This window comes from Ursus arctos, unplaced genomic scaffold (genome assembly GCF_023065955.2).
Source record: "Ursus arctos isolate Adak ecotype North America unplaced genomic scaffold, UrsArc2.0 scaffold_7, whole genome shotgun sequence".
Lineage (NCBI taxonomy): Eukaryota > Metazoa > Chordata > Mammalia > Carnivora > Ursidae > Ursus > Ursus arctos.
Window position 1 is genome coordinate 312,514 of NW_026623089.1, and position 25,538 is coordinate 338,051.

Consider the following 25,538-nt stretch of genomic DNA (forward strand, 5'->3'; position numbering starts at 1 on the left):
AGTCCCAGTGGCTGTGCACCATTCCCAGGGGACCGGACAGGTCTTCCAGCGAGTGGAGGCCCAGAGGCAGCCAGGGGCCTAGCCCTGCCCGGCTCACGGGGACTGCGCCCTCCAAGCCCTCCCGGCCTCGTATCCTGCAGGGTGAGGTGGTTACAGCCCCTCCACTGCCTCTGGCCGGCCTCTCAAGCCACTGGGTGCCTCTTCCTTGGCCGGGGGCTCCCCCTGCCTCTGCCTGAGCTGTGTCAACCCCAAGTTGCCAAGCTTCCTGGACCAAGCTCGGCTCGTGTGGCACAGGCTCTGTCGGCAGAGGGCGCTGCAGGCCACGGCGGGTGCCCCCACCTGGACCGGCTGTTCTTGCTGGGGCTGCTGGGCATTCAGCACGGTGGACATGCGGGACACTTGCGGGCCTGCCCGTCCCCGCTGTGGACCACTCTGCACCAGCTTCAGCACGCCCAGTGGCTGGGGACACTTTTGGCCCCATCACCGGTCAACTCCAGCCACACCCTCTCCCTTGGGGGCTCCTGTTCCCTCCTGGGCATCCTGTCCTGCCGTTGTCACTGACCTGCCGTCTCTCATGACATTGAAATCCTGCCCGCTGGGTCAGCAGCCCTGCACAGCCCCAGAAGACACTGGCCATGGACCACTCACGTCTCTGCGTTCCCGGGTCACCACACAGACCGTCCAGGGCAGGTCTGCTAGATGTCTGGGAGCTCACCTGGCTGCCAGGGTCAGACCAGCCTCTTCCTCTAGGGGAGCGTTTCTAGGAAGAAGGGTGAACCAGGACCCCGAGGAAACCCTAGCTGCTGCCCCGTGAGGCCACACCAGACCCTAAGACACACACAGGGCAGGGCCGCAGGCACCTGGGGAGGGGGGTGAGGTGGGGGACTGGCCTGGGCTCCTCGAGGAGCAGGGGGACAGCGGCACGGGGCAGGGGGGGAGATCCCAGCAATGGCCTGAGTGCGGAGCAAAGTGACATTCGGGGTCGGGTGGTCCAATGAGTAATTGGGGTGGGTACGGGATATGCAAGTTCAGGAACGTGAAGTCCGTCCCTGCCGCGGGCTGATGACGGCCCTCAGAACACGGGTGTGCTGACCCCATGCTGCGGAGGGACCCTGCAGACGTGACCAAGCGGTGGGTGCAGGCACCGGGGATGGTCCGGAGCACCTGGGTGGCCTGATGTGGTCCAGGGGTCCTTGTAAGGGGGGCAGAGGTCAGACGGGAGGGAGGTCAGAGGGAGGCTGGCGAGGAGCATAGGTGTCTCCACAAGAGGCAAGAAGCCCTCTCTCCCCTGGAGCCTCAGGTGAGCCAGCCTGGCCACACCTGGATGTAGCCCAGGAGACCAAATTGGGGTTTCTGCCCGCAAGACCGTGAGAAAATAAATGTGCTGTTTTAAGTCGTTTGTCACATCAGAAGCAGAAAAGGAATATGGTCCCAAGCCACACCCGCTCCCACGTCCCCAGGGCACCCTGTGGGTTGGAGCTGGATGCGGAGGTGGGTGGGGGAGGGTCACCCTTGAGGAAGTGCGCACGCACCTCTAGAGGCCTGAGTAGGAAAAGCTATTTGTAACCCACGTAGCCTCTCGTGCTCAGCGTGGCTGCCAGTCCACCTGTGTGGCCTGTCTCTGGGGCATCTTCACTGCACACCCCTCCGTGCCTTTCCTCGCGGCTCCTAGTGCATTTCCTCCCTGGACTTGCAACAAGTCTTCATGGAGGAGGCTGCCGGTCAAGTGCGTCGTCAGGCTGGTCAGCGACCGCTGTCCCGCTCGGACCATCCACCAGGGGCCCGGGATTCAGCTGAGTCCAGATTTGGGGCCCGGCTTCCGCAGACTCGGAGCCCTTGGCTGCTTCTCTCTCCTCTGGAGGCTGTCCCCTTGCCTGCTGCTGACCACCCAGGTGGACGCTGCCCACGGCCATGTTCACCCAGGCCGGGGAGGCAAGGCGGTGAGAGGGGCACTCGGGAACGCGATGCCCTGCCCGCAGGCTGGTGCGGCCTCACTCAGGCGATAGAAGGAGGCCCAGGAGCCCTTCTAGGGACTGACCACTCGGGCCTTCTGGACCTCGATTAAGCCACCCCCTCCCCCAAAAGGCACCTCCTCTTTTGAAGAGTCCACCAGGACTACTTGGCCCTGGTGCTGTCCCGCCGGTGCCCCCACTCACGGAGGAGAGAACCCACGACGTGTTGGGACCGTTTGTCACCAGGGAGCCGTCCGGGCCAGGTGTGGACACGAGGCGACCAGCCCACTCGAGCTGGAGGAGCATGAATATCTGTGTGCAGTTGTGGGGGACTGTAGGCACCTGCCGCAGGCACCGCCCCCACACAGGATCCGTCCAACAGACGCTCATCTCCGGGTCCAGTTAGCATCCTTCATACTGGCCGGGACTTCCGAATTCCAAGAAATCAGACTGACGGTTTCAGCTGAGACCGAACAGGCCCTGCCGCTCTTGTCTGAGTGTGCTGCTGGCCAAGCGTCCAGGGCCTCAGAGACACCAGCATGCCGATTCGCAGTAGCCACGCGGGTTTGGAGAAAAGCTGTTTGCAAGACCTTGGGGGTCACGCAGAGAAGGAGAGCCATGCCTGTGCTGAGCACCGCACACGGAAATGTGCCCCAACCTTTAACATGGAACCGGCTGCCCCGTGATGACGAACGAGGATGTGCTGACACATTGCAGGTGTGCACTCTGGCAGGTGCCAGCCTGTGGGGCTGCACGACCCCTTCTGCCTGAAAAGAGCTCCAAAGTCCTGAAGCCAGGTCTGGGGACCGGACCTCTGCCCCCAGGGGTGGCCTCGTGAAGTCACGGGAGGGCATGGGCATCAGCCTGGGTGGGCCGTGCTCAGTTCACTGATGGCCCTGGAGCCCCCCCCAATGCAGGGCAGCCTCCCACTGGGTGCTACACGGGCTCCTGGGGGCTCCTGTGGCCGCGTCGGGGGCCTGTACGAAGACGCTGAGAGCAGGTGCCAAGTCCTGCTTCCCAGGATGTGCACTGCCATCCCAGAGGGGCTCCTGTGGAGGGAGCCTCGGGGAACCATCCCTCCACTGGGCAGGGCCGTCCAGTTTGGCAGCAGCTGCACATTGGTGAGTGGATGGGCAAGTGCCCTTCACCACAGAGCTCACGCATCCAGAACGTGAGTGCCTGGGTCTTAGGGCAGCTCCATGTTTCAAGAAGCAGCACTATCAGACCTTAAATAATAGGGAACGACTTAGGAGCATGTTGTCAGGAAGGCCAGGAGGGGTGGTTGCAAAATGAGGACGTAATCATATGCAGCGAACTTGGGGCCCGGCCCTGAGCAACCAGAGATGCACAGCAGGGAGGTCTATTTGCTTGTGAGGCAGCGTCCCTCGGGAGCTGCTCTGGTCTCAGTGTGTGTCCCCAGATTCATACCGGGAAGCCCCACCCCAAGGGGAAGGTGTGCGAGGCCGTGCACTATAAGCATGGAGCCCTTGGGACCAGGGTCAGTGCTCTTATGAAAGAGGCCCTGGAGAGCCCCTGCCCCTTCTGCCCTTGAGGACATGGCAAGAGGTCTGCTCCCAGTCAAACTGAGCTTGCTGACTCCTGACCTCAGGCGTCCAGCCTCCAGACTGGGAGACACACTTCTGCTGGTCGTAAGCCCCCAGCCAGCAGCATTTTGTTAGAAAGGTAAACTGCACGGATGGAGACCCTAGTGGAGGGAGTAGAAGCCTGCGGAAGGTGTGTCTACTAAGAGACCTTGCTGCAGGGGGCCGAACAGCATGGTTGGGGGGCTCCATGGCTACCACCCAGCCAGCCAGCATGGCACTCTGCCTGGGACGTGCACTGTTCTCCCAGCACACGTCCAAGTGCTCAGGGCTGGAGCTGTGCCGGCAGAGCCGCTGTGCTGGAAGTCTCCGCGGTGTGCTGGGGGCCGTGGTCCTTAAATTGCCTGTAGTGTTGCCCATGGAGGTGGGACAGGAAGAGAAGACGTGCGAGTAGCCATTAAAGTGAACCGAGGACACACCAGATGGGCGGTGTGGCTTTGGTCTGGAGTCCACAGCACCACGAGACCTCTCGGAGGCAGGGCCAGCCACGAGTCCTGTTCTGTGGACGAGGTGGGTGCAATCTGCAAAAGCAGCCTTGTTCTTTCTCCTCCAGTGTTTCTGAGCCAACCTGCCCCTCAGCTTGTCTTTCTTCTCTCAGCCACGTGGTTGGAAGCGAGCAGGGAGGTGGCCGGCTTGTCTTAGAGGATGCTGGCTGCACCTGGCGGCCTGGCCTCTCCCTGGAGGGTGCGTCCTGGGGCTGCTCTGGGCTGCCGTTGGGGACCTAGTTTTCTGCGTTTCCTATGTACCTGACGGGTAAGTCGCTCTTTGTGCCGGGCCGGGTCTTAGGAACGTCCACCTTCCTCTGGGGTCTGCAGGGTCATAGATGGGGCGGCCAAGTGGGTGGTCCCCAGAGAAAACCCTGACCGACTTGCAAGCCGGCTTCCGGGGCAGAAACCCTGTGTGTGTTCTGCTACCAGAGGAAGGACCGGGTTCTGTGTGGACCCCCCGCCTGGAGTTCACCTTTGCTGCTTCAATACTGTCCTCCCAGTCCTGAGTAGGAGCCACACCCAAAGTGGCTGAAACCCTGACCCCGGACCCGGGCCTTGCCAGTGCCTGCCTGCCTGACCGGCTTTCTGACCGCCCGGTGAAATTGCTGGGGCTGACGGCGGACCCCAGCCGGGCTCCCAAGAGGGCATCTGCTCCACCTGCAGGGGTGAGCACCCCTGGTTGTGCCCGCGTGGCACACAGCTACCCTCTCTCTGTGAGCAAAGCGAACGTCCCCTTGGAAACCTCGTTCTCGGCTTCTCCCACAGGGCACATCTTCACGCCTGACCCCACGGCTGCTCTCCTGGGACCTGCCCTCTGGCCAGAAGGGAGCATTTATCAACCCTGGGCTTGGGTTCTTCCAGACTCAGTCCTGTGAGTAAAATGGAGGATTTAAACTAAGGTTATTCATTCAAGGCCAATTAAAAAAATATTTATTGAGTTCCTATCATTTCCCCATCAAATGTGTAGGCGCTGTGTACTGGGATCTGAGGACACAGTCCTTCCCTCGGGCCACGGGAGGATGCTGCAAAAGCCCCAGGGAGATGCACTGGGGTGACGCAGGGTCGGGGAGGAGGGCAGGTGGGGTCTGAGCATCTAGTCGTGGGCACTGTGGCTGGAGAGGTGGAGAAGCCGGCTGGAGGCCGGGGGCCAGGCTGGGCAGCAGCGGGCGGCCCTGCGTGCTTTGGGAAGGGGAGTGCACCGCCAGGCCTCCCCCTCAGGAGGGGGATTCTGCAAGGTGGTGGCAGGACCCACGGCCACCAGGAAAGGAGCCAGAGGCCTGCGGGGGATGGGGAGATGCAGGGTTGGGGGGCAGAGTCAGGGCCTGGGAGCTCCTGATTTGGGCAGGGGGACAAGAATACTCTGGAGCAATGGCAGCTTTCTGACACGGATGATGGGATGCTGAACTGGGGACATGGGGTTGCGGTTAGTTCCTGGTGGACACACAGGGGATGTGGGGTTCCTTCCATGTGGACGCACTGGTGGGTTTTGTCAGGATCCCCAGGGAGAGGCATCAGCCGCCATGGGATGCGAAGGTCTGGATCCAGGAGCACGTGGACACCGGCGTGGCCCCAGTGGGATGGGGCTGGGTTCTGGCAGCAGAGACCCTTGGGTTGTTTTGGAAGAGAGTCCACATGATGAGCAAGGTGCAGTGGCCTTGCATCAGAGAGGCCTTGGTGATGGTCACCGGGGCTGGCAGCCTTCCTGTGTCTGTCACCAATCCTGACCCCATAGAGCAGCTCTTCTCTCGAGCTGACCTCTCTCACGCCCTACCCCCAAGGTCATCACCCTTGAAAATGCGTCCTGCACTTCCCAGCACTGACCTTGCCCGAAGACCTCGCCCTCCTGCTTGAGAGAGACAGAGCATCCTGGGGCCGGGACCTGCACCCCCAGCTGAGTCTGTCCTGTCCCCAAGCCACATCTCCGAGGCCCAGGGGCAGCACTTCCAGTGTCGAAGATCTCACCTCTCGGTTGCAGGTGTGACACCAGGCAGGAGGCACTGGGTCAGGGCTGAGGGACAGGGACGGGGTTCACATTCAGCCGACAGTCACACCGGAGCCCCGGGCAGGAATGAGGGCAGGAATGAGGTACTATGTGCTTCCCGTCACTGTAACGGGGACGTCCTCCCAAGCCACGGGCCACTTTGGTGGAGCTGGGATTTCCTTCCCTCAGCTCGCCACTGAAGCTGGCACAGGTCTCGAAAGGCCTCTGCCCTGAAACCTAAGCATGTATGGAAGTTAAACAGCATATGCTACGCAACCAGTGGGCCGAAGAAAACAGGAGCATCAGAAAATGTTAAAAACGATGACAAACATGCCCGAATCATGGGATGTGGCGATAGCATCGCCCCAAGAGAAATCCATAGCCGTGACCATGTACAATGACAGAAAGATCTCAAATGACTAGTCTAACTTTACACCGTACGGAACTAGAAAGAAGACGAGCAAAGTGAACTCGCAGCTACCAGGAGGACGGGAGCGGTGCAGACCGGGGCAGAGGTCCCAAAGAAGGGGAAAACCTCACAGGAGATGTATGAACCCCTCGCGGGTTCTTCAAAACAGTCCACAAAACTGGCCAATCGCTAGCCGGACCGACAGAGAGAGAGAGAGAGAGAGAGAGAGAGAGAGGGAGGCTCCTGTTGTGCTGGACGTCCCAGCCAGGCAGAGTTAAACCTAAAAGCCGTCTGGACTGGGTAGGAGTCCCTGTGGGCCGATGACGGAACCACATACGCACGATCCTAAGGAACCCACAGCTCTCGGGGCTCGTGAACGAGTTCAACAAATCTTCAGGACACAAGACCGACACACAAAACTCAGTTGTGTTTCTGCACGTATGCAGCGACCGACCCGAAGGTGAAGAAGACAGTCCCATTAAAACAGCGTAAAAGCCACCCTTAGGGAAGAAATCTAACCCAGGCAGTGCAGGACGAGTGCGCTGAGGCTGTAAACGTCACCAGCAGAGATCACGCAGACCCGAGGACACCGAGAGCTGGGCCGTGGGTACGGACCGGATGCTGTTAACGTTACTGTGTCAACGACTCTTCCTGAAGGGCTCTGTAGGGCAGGCAAGCTCCATCAAAACGCCAGTGGCCATTTTTGCAGAAATGGGAAAACAGATCGTAACGATCATACGGAATTGTAAGGCACCGCGAATAGACAAACCAGTCCTGAAACACGAGAGCCACGTGTCCCCTCTGCTCCCTGAGCCGGCCCTGACTCAAAGGCAGCACGTCTGACACCCGGACTCGGGGTCTTGGCCCTGGCAGTGCCTCTGCTAGGTGAGGATTGCCCCCAGGGCTCAGGCGGGGGGGGGGGGGGGGAGTCAGGCCCAAAATGTTCCTCCACTCCAGAGTCCTTTAAAATTCTATGTGGCTAGAGTTGCCTTGAAATCTCTAAATGGGCTTGGTTTTCCCCAAAGCTGCGCAGAGGGGTTCTTTGGACGAGCAGGCAGACCCTCGTGCGGGCCGCAGAGACAGCGAGGGCCCTGGCCCCCACAGGCCCACTCCCCTGTGGCACACACCCCTTGCTGCATCTCTGTGGCCACCTGGCAGCGAGGTCAACATGGAAAGTGAGACAACTGGCCTCCAGTTTCTCAAAAAACTGCATGCTCTGAGCTCACACAGACGGTCCTAACCCACGACTACTTTCTTTTTATTTCTCATTGGAAAACTGCAGAGCAGGGAGGACACAGGAGCGCCTGCCTGCCTGCAGACCACGTACCCAGCTCTTGGCCCCGCCGCAGGTCAGCGGGACCTGCTGTGCTGCTCTGATCAGCGTAGGGCGAGGCCAGGCAGCACGAGGCCTGGGGGCTCTTCCTCCCCCAGAAAACTCAGGAGCTACATTTCCGTGCTGGGAATGGGGTCGGGGACACAGATACAGGGATGCCTACTGGGGCCAGTCGAAAGAGCCATCGCCGGTAAGGAGGCCTATGGCTGGAGGGCAGATGGCAAGTCCAGGGGGCTCTGGGAGGAAAGACTCTGGCCCCTAGCCTTGGGGGTTCTCACCACTGGCTCAGGCCAGGCCTGGCCAGAGAAAGCAGCGAAGGAGGGCAGGCCCTCAGCGGAGCCCAGAGCCAGTGTCCCCACCCTCCCGAGCCTCATCCTGCCAGAGGGGTCGTCATGTAGGGAGCTGCTGGAATCACATCACATGCCCCCCCCGGTCCCCCAATGTTAAGCTTTTGTACCAAAGAGGGAACATGGAGGGAGAGGTGACAGTGGTTTCCAGAAAGCACAGCAGGAACAGCAAATGTCCCAGAGCGACCTGCAGGTGTGACACAGCCAGCTTAGAGCACAGCCACCGGGCCCATGCCCCTCTAGTCCTGGGTCTCCTGAGCCCACAGCCCACAGGGCACATGCCTACGGAGGCTACAGCCCACGGGCACGTGCCCACAGAGCCCACAGCCCATGGGGCATGTGCCTTGAGGCCCTGGGCCCACTGCTTGGAAGCACCAGGGAGTCTGGTTCATTATGCACATGTGACACCATCAGACAGAAAGGTTCTGGAATATTCCGAGGCCGCCATGTTGTTCTTCAAAAAGCCGGGCAGCTTTTCAATCAATTATAGACCAGGGCATTCATTCTGAGAGTGATTCTTGAACCCCAGGGAATGGGGGCCTCCCTGGCAGGAGGAATGAGGAACGGGAACCCTGCCTCCCCGGCCGGCGTCTGCAGCAGAGTGCCATGGGCCCTGCTAGCTGTGTGGCAACGGGTCTGCTAGCTCCAGAAACTCAGTGTCAGTAAACCTCTGGGGGAGGTCTCCTTATTTACTGAACAACACAGGGCGTTGTTTTATCTGCCTCAAAATGAGTTCTTCTGATGAGTTTTAGGTACACTGAAGTATTCCCAGATGGCCCTTCAAATTTGGAGCTGGACAGAGTTCAGTCCAAGGGGCTGGGTGTCCACAGTCCAGGGCCCAGGCCACAGCCTAACAGTGGCATCAGCTGCCCACCCCAAAACCCTCCCAGCTTGACCAAGTAACAGTCTCCAAACCCATCTGCCACCCAGCCTTGAAAGGCCCAGGCCGTGTGGCCACCTTGGGATTGGTGACTGAGCCGCCTCAGTTTCCCCAGCTAATGAGCAGGGCCCCCAGCACACGACTGTGTCCAGCACCCCGACATCCCATCTCTGACACCCCACCCTGCCCCCAGCGCCCCCCCAACCCCGGCCCCCTGTGCAGAGTGGATCGTCCTTGGTCCCCAAGTTTGCCTGTGAGCCGGTTTGCTGAGACCTCCAAAGGTAGCCCAAAACTGGGGCTCTGGGTGCCTTGGGGGTGGAGATGGCCGCACCCGTGGGTGCTCGAGTACCTGAGCAGGGGCTGCCTGGGGAATGGTGGTTGGTCTGCGCCCGGGCACGGTGGAGCCTTCCTGGTCACCTGCTTGTAGATGTTTCTGGCAGTCACCCCGATCCACAGCATGGTGGCCAGCGTGGAGTAGTGCAGCAGGATGCCTACCTGTGGGGAGAGGCGGGTCAGCCGGGCCTCCGTGGGCCATCTCCCCCAGCGTGCTGCCCTTGGACACTGTGTGTTCCCCGAGGCCCGGGTCTGAGCCCCGCTGCTCCCTTTGCTTTCTCGGGAGGCAGCTCGATAGTGACAGGGAATGAGACCAGCAGGAGGGTATGTGGGGCCTCCACTCAGGGCAGATGTCCCACTTCCCAGGGAGGGCTGCAAAGGCTCTGGCACTGGTTAGCTTTGCTGCCCTGTGGAGAGATGGGGCTGGGAGCACACGGGCCTGTGCACACGATACTCCTGGGGCAGTCCACGTGAGGCTGGCCACATACGTGCCCCTCAGCTGCGCGCACACCGTGCCTGCACACAGGCCTGTGCACGTGTGTCTAGGGTCAGTGCGGCCTGGACGTGGGACCCGAGGGCCCCAGGGAGGACTTCCTCTGGGCTCGGCGGCCCCGCAGCAGGGGTCTCCCAGTAGGCTGGTGCTGGGAGTGTGTATGACATAGAACCCTTTCAGGATCAGATGCCGAAATCTACTCCCCACAAGGCCGAGTTACTCACTGCTCTCGGCAGCTGCCCACGTTGGTCCCCTGGCTGCAGTTACTTCCTTAGCTAATTATGCATCCCCTCCTTGGTCTGCACCTGGTTCTGTGAAACACGGTTACCTATGAAGCAATAACCTGACATTTCACAATGACAAGTAAATTATGGCTGTGATTGGAAAGGGCATAGATGTTTAAGGAATACAGAGATTCTCTGAATAAAGCTAACATTGCGTTATAATGATTTATCAAATCCAGAGTTCAATGTTCACTTCTTAGAAAACTCCAGGATAATCGATGAGAATGGGATGCGTGGGGGGGATCCCCAGGGCCGTCTGCGGTTTCAGGTGGGCTCCCTGCATGTATGTGGCCAGTCCAACCGTTTCCTCAGCCTGGCCGGACCTCCTGCAGGCCTCAACCCCAGCGGGGACCCGGGGGGCAAGCACTCTCTGCACCTGAACCAGAAGGAGAAAGGGGCCACATCCACCTGGCCCTCGCCTGAAGGATGGTCAGTCTCTCTGTTCAGGGGGCAGCATTGTGGCCGTCATCACAGATGAACAGAAATAGTCGTGAGTCCTCGGAGGAGCCTTGGGATCAGGAGGAGGGGGAGGAGCTGGCTCCGATGCTGTCCGGCTGCTCGGAGCCCCGCCCAGACGGCCCCCCGCTCGCTTGTGGGGTTGCTGGACGGAGTGAGCAGTGGGACTCCGCCTCTCAGACACCCACTTCAGGATGGACGCAGGGAGGTCACAGGGACCCAGCCCTGGCTTCCAGACAAGGTTGCCGCCATCCTGGGAAGGAGGCAGCCATGGGCCCTCACACCGCCAACCCAGGGTCAGCACTGACGATGACGTCATTATCACGTGGGACCACCAGCGGCAGGCTGTTGGTGTGCATGATGTCACTCAGGACTTTAATGAGACTCCTGGTCATCTTGTTGCCATAGCGACCATCTGTTCTCTGTCGACCGGAGCTCCGGGCCACGTGGGGTGCATCATCTTACCCTGAGTCTGAGCCACAGCTGGACGGGGGGGGTCCAGGGGTATCCCATGTTCAGGTGCCAGGCCCCGGGGTGGTGGCGCGCTGTCCCTTGTCAGAACGGGGCAGACTTGGCTGCCACCAGAGGAAAACCACATTTGCCAGGATGAATTGGCTCTCGGAGATGAGGACCCTGAGACGTCTGATATCCGTGGTGGGCAAGCTGGAGGCTCAGGAGAGCTGAGTCCAGGGGCTGGACACTGATGTCCCAGCCTGGACAGGCACAGAGAGAATCTCTCCCTCCTCTGCCATTATCCCTAGACCCCCAGGGGAGCGGACGAGCCCCACAATGGGGAGGGCGCCTACTGGGCCCAGTCCAGGGCTGACCTCATCCACACCTGCACACTGGCACCCAGAACGATGTCTGACCAGATGTCGGCCCCGCGACTGTTCCCATCAACACAGTAAGGCTAACTATCCCGTCCTCTGATGCTCCGGTGTCCCAGGTGCGTCTCCTCAGGCCTGCCTCCTCTGCAGCGAGTCATGGGCAGAGCCGGGCGTGCTGGCTGAGCCAGGCATGGCCTCTGCACTAGTAGCCAATGCTCTGTTGGCGTCTGCAAAGCATCTGCCTGTGTTACAGAAATGTTTGGGGAGTTCCAGGGAGAATGTCACCCTGAGGGCTGGCCGGGCTCTCCAGCACTGCAGGCCCCCCCCCCATTGCCTCACCTGGGCCCCAGCTCTGTTCTCTCGAATGCACATGAGGCCCTCCGTCCCTCCTTGCCTGCTGGAGGGCAGCCCAGCCAGGGCTCGTGTGGCTTCACTCCCAAAGGTGGGTCAGGTCCTGATGCATGTTCGCAAATGAACGAGTGAGTGAATCATGCACCTGGAACCTTGTGGAAATGTAGTTGGGAGGTCAGGGGGCATCTGCTCCAGAGCTCATCGGCTGACTCCCTCCGACCGGGGGCCTGAGGGGTTGTCAGCACAAGACAATCAACCATTTCTCACGCTAACGTCATCTTGGCAGACCCTGCCTCTCTGGACCTGACCAGGCCTGTGTTGTCCCTGGGGTGCCTACCCGGCTAATGGGCCGGGCCTCAGATGCCACGAGTACACCCGGTCTCCAGGAGTCTCCATCCAGGCTGGAGCATGGGTACAGTTCCCAGGTTTATCCCCGTGGTGCCGAGGAGCTTGGGGGGTGGCCGCAGGGCCTGGGAGCAGCAGGCTCCTCACCGCCAGGGTCCCTGCGCAGGGGTCACTCAAGTGGCCGAGTGCGATATGGAGATACAATCCGTTTCACGGCTCGCAGACGGCTCCGCTCCTCAACGGCGCTCACAGGGGGAATGTGGATCGGATTTTCCTGTGTCCCTGCTGCGGCTGTTTCCACACCACTCCACAGGCTTCAGGAAGCGTGTCTGCCCCTCATCGTGGTTTCCACGTGTGTGCTGGCAGCTTTTCTGGGGGGGCTCGTGTGCAGGGGAGAAGCCAGCCTCTGATGGGGTGGACAGCCCCGACAGGGATTTGCATGCAAGCAAGCCTGGGCTCCGGAGCAGGGTGCTGCCCGGTGGCGGGCATCTGCAGCGGGATCTCACCGCCCGATTCTTCCCCAGGGCGCCCCTGTGGGAGCAGCCTCTCACCGAGGGGCAGTCGTCCGCCATCTGTGCAGGGGACAGGCTATCTCGTGTGCAGAGACCACCACCAAGGTTGGCGCTAGTGCCCCTGAGTGTCAGGTAATCAGGCCCCAGCGCCTCCCACAACCACCAATAAATGTTGAATTGACAGAGCAAAGGCTGTAAGGGGGCAACTTGACACCCTCTGGAGGCCGAGAGCCTCCCTCCATGTGGCCCAGACAGACCCACACCCCCAGTGACTGAAACCCAAGAGGTGAGTCCTTGGTAAGATGCTCTTTGGTCCGTGGGGCAGCCCCCATCTGGCTCCTGCCTGGGCGCTGGAGGTCACTGTCCATCTGGAAGAGACTGTCCACCCTGGAGGCCACTGTCCGCGTTGGAGGAAACTCTACTTGGAGGTCACTGTCCAGCTGGGCGAAGCTGGGGCCCTGAACAGAGGGGCTGGGCAAGGAGCCGGAGGGAGGAGCGCACAGAGAAACTTGGGCTTGGGGCTGCCTCTCCTGGGCTCGGGCCACACTCGGCAGCACAGGGAACCAGGCTGACAGCTGGGGGAAGGGCCTCTTCTGATCTCTGTCAGAACCAACAGGTATTCCCCCTTTTATAAAGAAACGCCAGGTGAGGCCACAGGGAGAGAAGACACTTTGGTGACTTGTTCTCAATGCAGCGATGCTCTGAAGCCCCTCTTTTTTACCTGAGAGGGGAGCAGAACTTCCAGAGTGAGGTCGCGCGGTCTGCCACGGTTCCACGTGGGGGCTGGGCCTCCGTGGCCTGGACTCCCTGGCCACCTGCTGGTGCCAGAGCTTCTCCCTCACTAGAGCCTGGGCATCAGCATCTGTGGATTCTTACCTGGCCGGGGGCGGGGGAGCAGGTGGCCCCTTCTCCGTGCTCCTGCCCAGCAGTTTCTGTGGGAGGGCAGCTCCCACCCCATTCCCGGGACCAGCACCGTTTGCCGGACAGTGAACGTCCAGGTAGCTGGTCAAGTGGGAAACGGATTCTCTGACATGATCCAATGCTGAGCGAAACCATAGGCCTCACGATGGGGAGAGGCCGCGATACGGGAGGCGCGTCTGGACAAACCAGTGTATTTTAATAAATAAGACTGTGATCGCATATTTCCCATTTGGTAGCAGGGCGGATACACACTTGACATCTTGTAACAACACGAGGACACGGACAACACTCACCGCCTGGCACAGGATTGGGTACTTGGTGCGGTTGACGCCGCCGGCAAACACTGTGAAGGTCAGAGCCGCGTGGAAGCAGAAATTCAGGAGTGTGTGTCGGCCTTTCCGGCTGATTCGGATGGCGCTACGGGAGATGGAGGTTTCCCTTCAGAACCCGGCATGCAGGGCAACGCGCGCAGTGCAGTCCCCTTAGCCAAATGCCGTGCTCCGTCCACACGGGGACCGAGCTGAAGACCTCCAAGGCGTGACTGAGTGGGGGTCGGGGGGGCGCACCCGAAGGACCAGATGGAGAGAAAGGCATAGGGACTTGCTGAATCCACCGTTAGGGTGCTTTTGTGGTAAATTAGGCAGGAATGCTCTGACTGGAAGGGTTTTGAGAAATCTCAAACCTGGTCACAGGCCAGATGCTGATATTGAAGCCCTGAGACTCTGTGACTTGTGTGGTCGCACAGACAGAGGGTGGGAGGGGTCCCCTGGCCACACCTCCTGGTTCCCAGGACAGAGTTCTTCCCTGTCTGTGCAGATGTCTGGTACCTCAAGAAGAGGGCATGGCTGTGACTGTGAGCAAGAGCCCCCTGTAGCCACCCTTGTCCCTGGACTAGGGTGTTGTCTGTGGCTGTGACCATCTCCATGACTAGGCCTCACCTTGGCTGTGGCCACGACAGAGATTGCTCAGTCCTTCCCCATGACCGTGGCCTTGGACACGCCCAAGCCTCTTCTCATCACTGTGGTTATGGCCACAGTCTAGGCTTCGCTCATGACTTTGATTATGGGCTTGACCCTGACCATGGCAGAGACCCCTCCTCACATTTCCCAGTGCATCTTCGAGTGATGCAGACATACCCAGGTCACCCCCCTACCCCTTGCAGGCAGAGGTGGCTGGGAAACCAGCTCAGCAGAAAAACAACTAGGTCCCCGTTCCCCCACCAGATTAAAAGGCACAATGCAAACGTGTGTGAGGGTTCTGGCAGCTACTGTAACTTCCTAAGGATGGGGCTCTTGGAGCAGCTGAACTGAGGCCACTGTGGGAAGACCCTGACGGAGGCTTAGAGTGGAAGGGCGAGGCTGTTCCTGAGTACTTGGCCACGCTCGGCTGCAGCCAGGCCCCCCCCCCCCACCCCGGGCTAGGCAGGCGATCTGTGAGGTGCCCTCAGGGACTTCTTGCTACGTGAGGGCAGCTCTCACTGCAGGGTCTTGAGCACAGTGGGGCCTTACTTCTGGTGCACGACGTAGGTGACGACGGAGGCGAGGAGACAGAGCAGCATGACGGCCGTGCACGCGTACACCACGGGGTGCAGGAACTCCCCTGGGTACTGGGGCAGGGAGAGGACAGTCTTCAAATCCTGGAAAGAACACAGAGCAAACCGTGTGAGCAGGGACTATGCACCAGGCAGAGCTGCCTGGATCTCTCGGGTCGGGCCTCCCCCCTGCAGGTCGTCAGGGGCATCTGCGGAGTCGAGCAGAGATTTGTGACGGGTGACCTGCTTCCCTGGAACGTGTCTGCCTGAGGGCCCCAAGCTGCACGCCATGAGGGTCTGGACGGAGCCGTGCACAGGGGCAGCGGCACACAGCAAATGCCCGCAGTCCCACTTTCAGTCTCAGGTACACTGAGATTCTGCTTTACGGCATCTCCCAGGAGAATTCCGCGTCACGTCCCTGGAGCCGACTCCGGTCATGGAGAAAGAGCAGTGTGGCCCTGAGCCCTCTGGAGAGCACTGCAGCCCAGGGTCGAAGGCCAGAGTTCAAAGGGGAACACGTTTCCCACGGGGGCGTGAAGCTGAGGGGCAAGGCCCATGGCTGGACGTGTGAACTGAGGGAGTTTTGTCTTTTTGTCCATAAGACCAATGAGGTGAGCTCCCACGTGTCAGCGCAGGCAGCTCCCAGAGTTACCTGCCCCGGGACCAGTAGAAAACGTGGCAGCAAAGCACAGCGTCACGCGAGCAGGCCTCGCACACCCCGCCAGGTACCCAGCAACCAAGTCTGGTGATTTCTGTGCCCTGGAGGAGAGCACCCCAAGGGTACAGACCCTTCTCTGCTGTGTGGGCTCCAGAGGCGCCAATGGGAGCCCTGGCCTCATGCCCCTCTGACCTCTGACACTCACTGAGCAATGTTCCAGACCCTTGATGTGTTGTGACTCACTGAGTCACAGGGAAACCCTGCTGTGGACTGAAACGTATCCCTACAATTGAGGGGTTGGAGTCCTCGTGCTCCACGTGACTTCAGTGGAGGTGGGCCTTCATGGGGGAGACTGAGGTCACGGGAGGTCATAGGGTGAGGCCTGGTTCTATAGGACCCACATCCTTATAAGAAGGAGACTAGGACACGACCTGCCCAGAGGGAAGGCCATTGGAGGGTTCAGCGAGAAGGCGGCTGTCTACATGTCCAGGAGGGTGGCCTCAGGAGAAACAACCCTGTGACACTTGACCTTGGACTTCCAGGCTCCAGGACTGAGCGACAGTTCTATATTTTAACCTGCTCTGCCTGGGGCGCTGGTTACGGCTGCCCGCCCCCCTCACTGGGGTGCTGGGTATGATCCCCTGGCACCCTGCTATACACGCCACCTCCCGGGTGCTGGTCCCAGCTCCCCCAACCCCCTTGCCCCCAGGTGCTGGTCACGGTCGTCGCAGCAGCTGGATACACCCTGTTGGGGGGTTGTTGTTCTTTCCACTTTCCAGGTCAGAGGGTGAAATCCTTTCTTGACCTCTCAGCTCATGCTCTGAGCCACACGCTCTGCTCGCACAGCCCCTAGGACCTGCCCGGCTTGGGGAGGGCAGGCGGGGGCTGGTGCCCACAGAGGGCTGCCCGGGCGTCCCCTGTGAGACCACGCTGAGCTGCCCAGTTGTGACAACAGACTGGTGGTCGGGTGGTGGCGTCTGAAGCCTTGCCAGCAATGCCCAAGGCAGATGCACCCACCCCAAGTGACACGGGCTCTGAATGTGCGATGGGCTCCTCCCCGGGCACTCAGGGCAGCAGGAAGCAGCCGGTGCTCCTCCAGGATGGTGCCCAGCCTGAGTCATGCGAGAAAAGGACAGAAATGCCCTTGAAGGGCCCTTGGCCTCGCCAGGGCTGGGAAGGCGGTGCGTGCAAGAGCTCAAGCTGCCTCCTTTCTCGTCAGTCCAGCTAAGACAAGGCCCTGGCCAGTCGGGGAAAGTCAGATTGTTCAGAGGGAATTCCAGGGACAGCCAAGGGCCACCCTAGTGTCCAGCCATGGCCTCTGCACCTTGATCTTGCTCTGCCCAGGGACCTTTTCAAAGAGACCTCTCTGCTGTCATGGCAACTGCAGATGGAATCCTGTCACCATGGAAAGGTGCCAAGCGACCTGGACACCAAGGGACTTCTCCCAGTCTGACCGCTGAAGGACCTAGCTGACGATCAAAACCGGAAGGATCACCCCTGACCCAGCTGCTGACCTGATGTAACCAAAGAAGGAGCACCATGTTGCCTGGTAGACTGTAGGCTGGACACTATTGTGGCCCCACACAGCCCCGACTGTCCACGGGCCAGGAAGCCTGAAGGGCAGGTGCAGACGTGCACAGAACACCAACGACTCCCATCCAGATGACTGGGGTTTCAGCAGGACCCATGGTGCGCATGCGGCCCCAATTCCCATGAAATCATGAGCTCAGGAGCAAAGACAGCCAAAGGATGCCAGCTTCAAGGTGACAGGGACACCACGGCTGCAGGGCCCCCTTGGGACAAGTGGGGGCAGCTGACTGTGGCCTGGAGCCCTGCAGGCCTGGCCCGCCCTGGTCACTACACCCACGCCCAACAAGGCTTCTCCCTAAGGCACACTCGTCACCCGGGGCCTTGGTGGCCGTGGCAGGCACCCACTGGGCCCTCCATTCTGCAGCGTGGAACTTGCGTCTGCAAGGACACGTTTCTGTGATGCAGGACACGATTGTCTGTTGGTGAAGAATAGGTGTTTTGTAAGGAAGATGGAGCAGCCCAGCTTGTCTGTCTCCCTGGGGCTTGCTAGGCTCCCTGGGTTATGCCGGCTGCTGGAAGTGCTCACGCACCCTTACCTGCCGCCCCAGCTTCTGGAGCGCTCCCTGGGGCCCTGGGGACGTCTGGGTTTTTGGTGCTTGTCACCATCAGCCGGCATCAGCTTCCTGACAACTGTAACTCACTGCAAAATTCGAGGAAAGCAAGTTTTCCTGGTCAAATCCTGATGTGTAATTATCTTCTCACCGCCGTTCCTTCTGAAACTGTCTGCTGCTGACAGGTGGACAGCGGCCCAGCTGGCTGTAGAAAGTCAGGCCTGATCACACCCCAGAGATTGCCCAGGCCCTCGTGTGTGTCATTAGTTCTTTTCACAGAGACGACGGTTTTTAACCTGGGGTCTAAAAAACCGATGCTTGACCTGGCTGGGACGGGCTTCTTGTGCATGGAGCCCGTCTTGGGTTGAGGCCTGGGGTGCGCCCACCCCCCCAGGGACTCACGGTCCTTTCCTGGCCTTTCTTGGGGTGCTATCACTGCTCACCCAAAGGCCCACACCTTCCTGCTGGGGGCAGGGGTGGCGGGTGGAGAGCGGCCGGGCAATGCAAGCACACCCATCCTAAAGCAGAGTCTGCCGTGACGCCTGGCACCCCGTGTCCCCGCACAGCATCCCAGGGTTGGAGAAGCGGGTCTGGTGCCCAGAACCTGCCATCAGAGAACTCACGCTCAAGGGCACCCTATCGGCCAAGTTTTATCCACAGACCCCAACCCCTTTCTGCTAAGCCAGTGGGAAGTCAGACCTCATTCCTGCTACAGGCAAACGCTTCGGGGTGTCAACTCAAGACACAGTACTTCCTGAGAACGGTGCTCAGGCCAGCGCACACAGCTGAGGTCACCCCAATGGGGGTGCTTTCTCATCCGAGGGCCCCGTTTTGAAGCAGCAAGGTGGGGGGCTTCAGAGCTCCGGAGCAGCTGCACCAGCAATGTGCACTTTACAAGACACAGAGCTTCGATTCCATTTGGCCTCCTATTGTTTTCCTCCAAGTTAGGTATCAACTGTGCCTTTCTATATTTTTAGAGGTGACATTTAAAATTCAAAGTAGGTAATGCAAAAGGGAGATATTATTCTATATTTTAAAGTTCACACGTGTACGAGTTCCTCCTGGAGGAATTATTTTGCAAGTGTCCCACAGACAAGATCCTTGTGACGTGTGGGGCTGACTCCCCGGGACGGGTCCCTTGAGTGCCCTTGGGACCAGCATGGCCCTCACATCAGAGAGGCTGGGCTCAGTCCAGAGAACCATCCTGCTGCCGTGGCCCCCAGCTCGCGATCCCTGCTCACTGCTCTGCCTTTAGAAGCCTTGCGAGATTGTCTTTCCCCCTGGGAAATTTGGGCTTCCATCTTCCCACGGGCTGGCCTGTGTTCTCCGTGGAGCCTGGAGGCTTGGAGCTCTTGCCTGTGGTTTGCTTGTATTTTCCCTTTTCTTGAGGCTCACCTTCCTTTTACATTTTATTATTATTTCAGTTGGATGTGTACTTTTCGGTTTGTTCTGCAAATAAATCAACTTGGATGTTAAGAGAGAGACAAAAAGAAAGAGGAAGGAGGTATTATATCAGGTGTCAGTCGTCTGATCAAGACGGGGCCCTTTTGTTGGGGGGTGGGGGGGCGGCGTAGGAAAGTGGCCTCTTCCACCAGGGAGATGCAGACCGTCCTCGGCGTCCCCTCTGCCTCTGTTCTGTACCGACTGAGACGGATCTCATTATTAGTGCCCGACGCCCCTTGTCTGTGTTTTTGATGATCATTGCATCTCATCGATCTGCCAGACTTCCATGAAAGTGTCCCAGGGGAAAGGCAGAGGCAAAAGGTAAGTAATTTATTCATTCGGAGCACAAATTACCCTAATTGGACATCACATTTGTACAGTTTGTTACATTTTTCTCTTGGCAGGGTATGTGGGAAACAGCACACGGACTCCTACTGGCCTGGGGTTACCGGCCTCAGGGGTTAACATTCAGGGGAGCAATGGGGTGATACAGTCTCCATTTCTGGGATGAAGGTAAGCTTGTACACTTTTAGAAATTTAAATATGAGGCTGAATGAAGAGTGGCAAGGGGAGAACTGGTGGGGTTCCAGGTCCTTGCAGGGGCGTGCAGGTGTGCACGTCCTTGCAGGGGCATGCAGGTGCGTGTAGGTGTGTGCAGGTCCTTGCAGGTGCATGCAGGTCCTTGCAGGTGCGTGCAGGTGTGTGCAGGTGCCTACAGATGTGTGCAGGGCCTTGCAGGTGCGTGCAGGTGGGTGCAGGTCCTTGCACGTGTGTGCAGGTGCGTGCAGGCCAGTGCAGGTTCCTTGCAGGTGTGTGCAGGTCCTTGCAGGTGTGTGCAGGTGCGTGCAGGCTAGTGCAGGTTCCTTGCAGGTGTGTGCAGGTCCTTGCAGGTGTGTGCCGGTGCGTGCAGGCCAGTGCATGTGCGTGCAGGTGCCTACAGATGTGTGCAGGTCCTTGCAGGTGCGTGCAGGTGGGTGCAGGCCCTTGCAGGTGTGTGCAGGTGCGTGCAGGTGTGCAGGTCCTTGAGGGTGCCTTGTGTGGCTGGTTGGAGGTTGTTAGGGAGCAGCCTGGATGAGCTGTGGCATGCATACAGGTCAGGCCGAGTCTTGACCAGCTCAGATGGGGCCTCCCTAACCCCCCCTGCTCAGCAGTGCGGCAGGCACCAACAAGGCTTCCACAGTTCCACCCTGCCTCTACCTCTGGTCTTTTCAGGGGATTTAATTCCATTGTTGTCTTTTCAAATGTGGGGTGCTTATGTACAGAAAAAGGGTGTCCTGAGCATGCTGTGTCTTTGGGAGCCTGCACTCCAAGCGCAGCCAGGGTAGGCCTTGCTGTTTACCCTGTCCCAGCTTCCAGCCCCTGCTGGACATGGCAAAGGATAGTCTGATGACACTGAGGTCAGCCCTGAGTTCAGAGTGAGTAGGGGCTCTGCAGGGTTCTCGGCTGCTGCTGGCACCTGCGGGGCCTGGGACACATCAAAGAGAAGCCACCAAAGTGGGGTCTCTGCCTCTCGGGTTCAACATTAGCTAGCGGGTAGTCCTGTCCTCTCAGATCTGCTTGATGTCCCAACGATCAGAGGAGTCCCGCCACGCCTTGTCAGCCACAGGAGGTGTGGCTGGGAAGACAGCGCTTGTGCAGAATGAACGTGGCCTCCCTCACAGTGACCACACTGCTCCTCAGGCAAACCACAAGACCTACGCTCTAAAAGGAAACGGGGAGAATGTGCACAACTTTGGACAACTTCTTACTCCCTTCTAGTGCCCGTCGCTGCGTTCTCTTGGGGAGGTTAAGTGTGAAGATCACAGAAGACCATGGAGTGCGAAGGAACACGTGTTTTGGTTGTTGCTTGAATTTGAACACTAACGGGGCCACCGCACACACAGGTCCACATTCGTTTGCTAACAGCTGTGACGCTGGCCTGGGTTCTGCAGGCTCCGCAGGAGTGTCCGGGTCTGTGTGCATTCATGGTCCTGCCAGAGCCCCGAGGGCAGGTGGGGCGCACGTCCAGAAGGGAGGACAGGGGCCTCAGTGCAACACTAGCATCAGTGTGGCCCCAGAGGTGCTCCAGGAGACCGTGTGTCATCACACTCAGGAGCCAGAAGGCTGATTGCCGACCTCAGGTGTCAGGGAAGCTGACTGCCAGCCCAGGGCAGGTGCCTCGCAGGTGGCGTGAGTGTGGCCGTGTGGGGTGCGCAGTGTCGGGCCACCCTGCTGTTCACAGACCCTGGTCTTCCTCCTTGTATAGCCAGGGCCCCGGGGGTAAGCCACCCAGGCGTCTACACAACAGGCTCAGGAATGCTCATGAAGAATGCTTGCCCCAGAGCTGCCCCCGTAGGGGCCTGGGTCTCCATTTCTTTTGGAGACTCTCCAGTGAACACATTATTTGTTAATAAAAAACCCAACAAACTGCTGAGACTCCAAACCCTCCAGGCAAGTGTAACCCACCAGTCCTCATGGTCCTGGACTGGGCCAGTGTCGAGCGGTGGAGACTGGGGGCAGTGCAGTATGTGAACACAGTCACCGGGGATGGGACACAGGGAGGGTCTGCTTGGAAGGGTCAGGGTCAGACAGGAAGAGGTGCCAGGGCAGCTGGCTGAGGCACAGGGGTCCTGCCCCTGCCCCCAGCCTTCGGCAGCATCTCCTGGTTCACCCTCTGTCTGCTGTCTGGTTCCATTTTGCAAATAAGGCTCTAACCTGAGTGAGGATGAAACCCTGAGAAACGGGCTGACCTAGAGGCCCCAGGTATGTCGGGCAAGGCACCGTGGGGCCACAGGTGGTCCCTTAAGAAGACAGGGCCTGGCCAGGCTGGTGGCCTCCCGAGGAGCGGTAGGGTCTGGATGCACAACCTCTAGGGTGTCTGGCATCCTCCTGGCCAGTGAGGCTTGGAGCAGCGGTGTGGACGATGCTGAGTCTTGGCAACAGGCACCGACCTTGTTTGGGCGTCTCGAACAGAACAGGAAGGAAACGAACAAGTGACTCAGACAGACCCCCCCCCCTTAGGAAGCAGACAATCGGGTGTGCATTTGACTCATTGCTGGCGTCCAAGCCACGGCCGCTGCCAGCCACGTGTCCTGTGGCCATTGGCATTCCCCGCACGCGCTCTGGGCCCTCGGCAGTCGCCGTCCCTCACAAGCACACACGATGCATTATTTACTCGGCCACCAGCCCTCCCAGAATCCAAGCCGGCAGCAACCACACCGGAGCTTCACGAGCCTTCACGCCAAGTCCCCTAATGGCCCTGCGTGCTGCTGACAGCAGCCGTGCCCCCTTTTCTGGGGAAACGTCCTCCCCGTGTCTGCTGTACGTGCTGCTGAAGCCCACCCACGTCTCCCTGCCGTTCAGCCAACTTTCTGAGGGGAAGGGGCTGGCAGGGCTGCAGCGGGAAGGCCACACGACGGCCTCGGACCCGAGGGGGGGGACCCCAGCCAGGGGCCAGAGGAGGTCTCGCGGGTCCTGGACCTGAGCCTGGGGGGAGGGACGCAGGCAGCGTCTCCTGCCCTGATTACATGGCTCCACATTGCGGCACGCCAGCTGCTAATTAGCATGAGGGACAGCCGAGCGGCCAGCAGGCAGTCCTGGAGACCAGGGGCCCAACGCCGCTAACTGACCACGCGGTAACCCCGCGAGCAGTGGTGGCCGCCCTTGGCGTGGCTGGCCCCACTGCCCGGTGGGGGCACGTACTCACCATGAGCCCTGCGAAGCTCCTGCAGTGTGAGTGCCGGACGGAGTGGGGTCGCCGCCGAGCCGATTATGTGGCCCCCTCTTCCCCGCCGGCCTCCATGGCCGTCCCGAAGGTCAAGGTCCCACACACTGGCCGTGGGGTCAAGCCCCGGGACGGGTGCCTCGGGGCGACAGGGGGTCAGTTGAGGGTCAAGAGGCCGTCCCCATCTGTGAAGACAGGGCACGGTCAGGGCAGGGTGGAGGGGGCCCTGGCCTCAGCCCGGGGCTGGCCCCACGCAGCCACCCCACCTGGCCAGCCTGTTGGAGCGTGTGGCTCAGGGCTTGGTCGCCCGGGACACACAGAGACTGCGTGCTGGTCTGGGGACCTCAAGCGGGACATGCGGAGCCAGACGCCGCCCTCCTGGGACCCCTGCCTTCTCCCCCCTGGAACCGGCGTCTGCGGGCCGCCCGGCGCCCTGGCTGCTAGAGCCCCGCAACATGTCTGTCGGTTCCGTCAGGAGCGCTGAGCAGACCTCGGAGCCCCCTCCTAACGAGCAACCAGACCGGCTGGCAGACGCGGGGGCCGGCGTGGCCCCCCGATGCCCACCTCGCCGGTGGCTGCGTGCCCCCCGTGGAGCCCAAAGTTATTCAGCCTCTGCGTCCGGAGCAGCGCCCGTTCGGCAGGAGCCGCCCCAGCCGGCTGGCCCCCGGGGCCGGGAAGGGGGACGGCCGGACGCCGCGGCTCCCCCTCGCCCGTGTGTCCCGCGGCTCCGCGCCGGCGCCCACCCGCCCGCGGCCCGGGGAGGCGGAGAGACGCAGCTCAACTTCTCACCTATTTCGGCGGCAGCGGCCGGAGCGGCGGCGCCGGGCAGCCGCGGCGCGTGGTGGGCGCCCGGGGCCGGGTCGCCATGCCGAGCGGCCGGCCGGAGGGGCGAGCGGAGTTAGCAACAGATTGCGGGACCGCAGCCGCCGCGGCCACGCGGGCTCGCGCCGGAGGGGATGAGTCAGAGCGGACCGCGGACCCGCGGCGGAGTCGGCGGGCGGCCCCGAACTCGGCGTGCGGACGGCCGGCCGCCTCTGCGCCTGCTCGGAGCGCGCGCCCGCCGGCCGAGGACCGGCCGGGAAGCGGGCGCGTAACCATGGGGACGGGGGCGGCGCCGGCGGCGGGCGGCTGCGGCCGGCTCCCTGCGGCAGGGCGGGAATGGTTCTTCCCGGCCGCGCGCCCCCGCCGCAGAGCCGGTTTAAAGGGACAACCGGCCGGTCCCGCCTTGGCTCCCAGCAGACTCGGACGACTCGCCTTAAAACGCCTCCCTGAAAGGAGGCGGAAGGAGGACTGGATGGTTTTATTTATTTTTAAAGGAAATCCGTGTCTGTTAAGGGTTCCAGGAACAGGAATGTGAGCAAGAAAATTGATTTCGGGGGAATTTTCATGGGCCTTATATTAAAATATTCTCAAATCCAAATTGCCCACAGCAAGGTGAGCCCACGTGCGTTTCCCCAGCGTGAGGCAGCAGGGGATCCTGGGGGTGGGGATGGGCTGTGGCCGTGCAGAGAGAGCCCCAGGCCCCAAGCCAGGGTCCCGGCCCCAACGCAGGGGTGGGCCAGGTGCCGAGAAGGGAGGCGAGGGGTGCAGGGCAGGCAGCGAGACCCAGGGAGGGGGGTGGGCTGCTGGGCCAGCAGGACCCCTGCCAGGACTTCTAGCTCCGTGCCCCCAGGCAGGTGTGGCTGGGGGCCTGGGGACCACACTCAGCACACGTGAGCCCAGGGGTTGACCCATGCTCTTCCCTCTGGGCTGGAAGGTCGTGACACTGTGCCCGCTTGGGAGAGTTGTTGCCAGATTCTGAAGAGCCTGGGCCCAGACTCTGGGGGGCATCATTAAGAACGAAGCATTAATGGGGGTTCTGCAGGCCCGGCTTCCTCAGCCCGTGGCACCTCGCCTCTGTGCAGGATGCTCCCGGCGCTCTTCTGGGGGCTGCCGGGAGGAGCCCTGGGCTCTAGACAGGGGCAGTGAAACCAGAGGGGTGGAGCGATTTTCTGGTTGCCCAGAGAGTGAGCGTCAGTGGGTGTCCTCCCTCAGGCCCTGGCCCACCCTGGCTTCCAGGGACCGCTCTCCCAGGGGAGAGGGCCCGGTCTGCTGGTTCTGGATGAGTATGGCAAGGAGGAAGGTGGGAAGGCCCACTGGGAACTCGGGGTTCTGCCCAGACTCCTCCAAGCTGGGGTGGCCCCATGGGGCTTGCCCACCTGTAGCTCCCCCCATAAAGACCGTCCACGTGCACACAGGTCAGGTCCTCGCCACCCTCTGGGGGCTCCCAGCCCGGAGATGACCGAAGGACAGATACCCGGGGCCGTGGGAAGGGCACGGAGGAGGGGTTTGCTGGTGGCCACCAGCCTCCTGCTGTCACCAGCAGTCTCTTGCTCTGTGCACAACCTTGTGTGCTGTCCCAAAGAGCCTGTGATCTGCCCTGGCCTCAGAGCAGGGGTTGTAAGGCCCAAACTGGGACTTCTTGAATCCCGAAAAGGTGGCTTCTGGGAGAACTTACAGAAGATGCTACTGGAAGGCAGAGGGTGGGGGCCAGTTGGCCCTGGAGGCCC

At 60.6% G+C, this 25,538-nt stretch overlaps 1 protein-coding gene across 3 annotated transcripts in view; it reads right to left on the reverse strand.

The window, feature by feature from the left end:
• Positions 1-23,060, reverse strand: part of ADGRA1 (adhesion G protein-coupled receptor A1) — a 31,591-nt gene extending 8,531 nt beyond the window's left edge. For 2 of the 3 annotated variants that reach the window (XM_057308726.1, XM_048219227.2), the window contains exons 1-4: positions 22,972-23,060; positions 15,022-15,149; positions 13,807-13,930; positions 9,341-9,486 (exon numbers count right to left, since the gene is read on the reverse strand). In XM_057308726.1, coding sequence (XP_057164709.1) covers positions 9,341-9,486; positions 13,807-13,930; positions 15,022-15,149; positions 22,972-22,974 — 401 coding nt within the window. In that variant the 5' untranslated portion in view covers positions 22,975-23,060. Of the gene's footprint in view, positions 1-9,340; positions 9,487-10,041; positions 10,322-13,806; positions 13,931-15,021; positions 15,150-22,971 lie in introns of those variants that run through there. The other variant, XM_057308727.1, reaches the window with a different exon arrangement.
• Between the last annotated feature and the right edge of the window lie 2,478 nt (positions 23,061-25,538).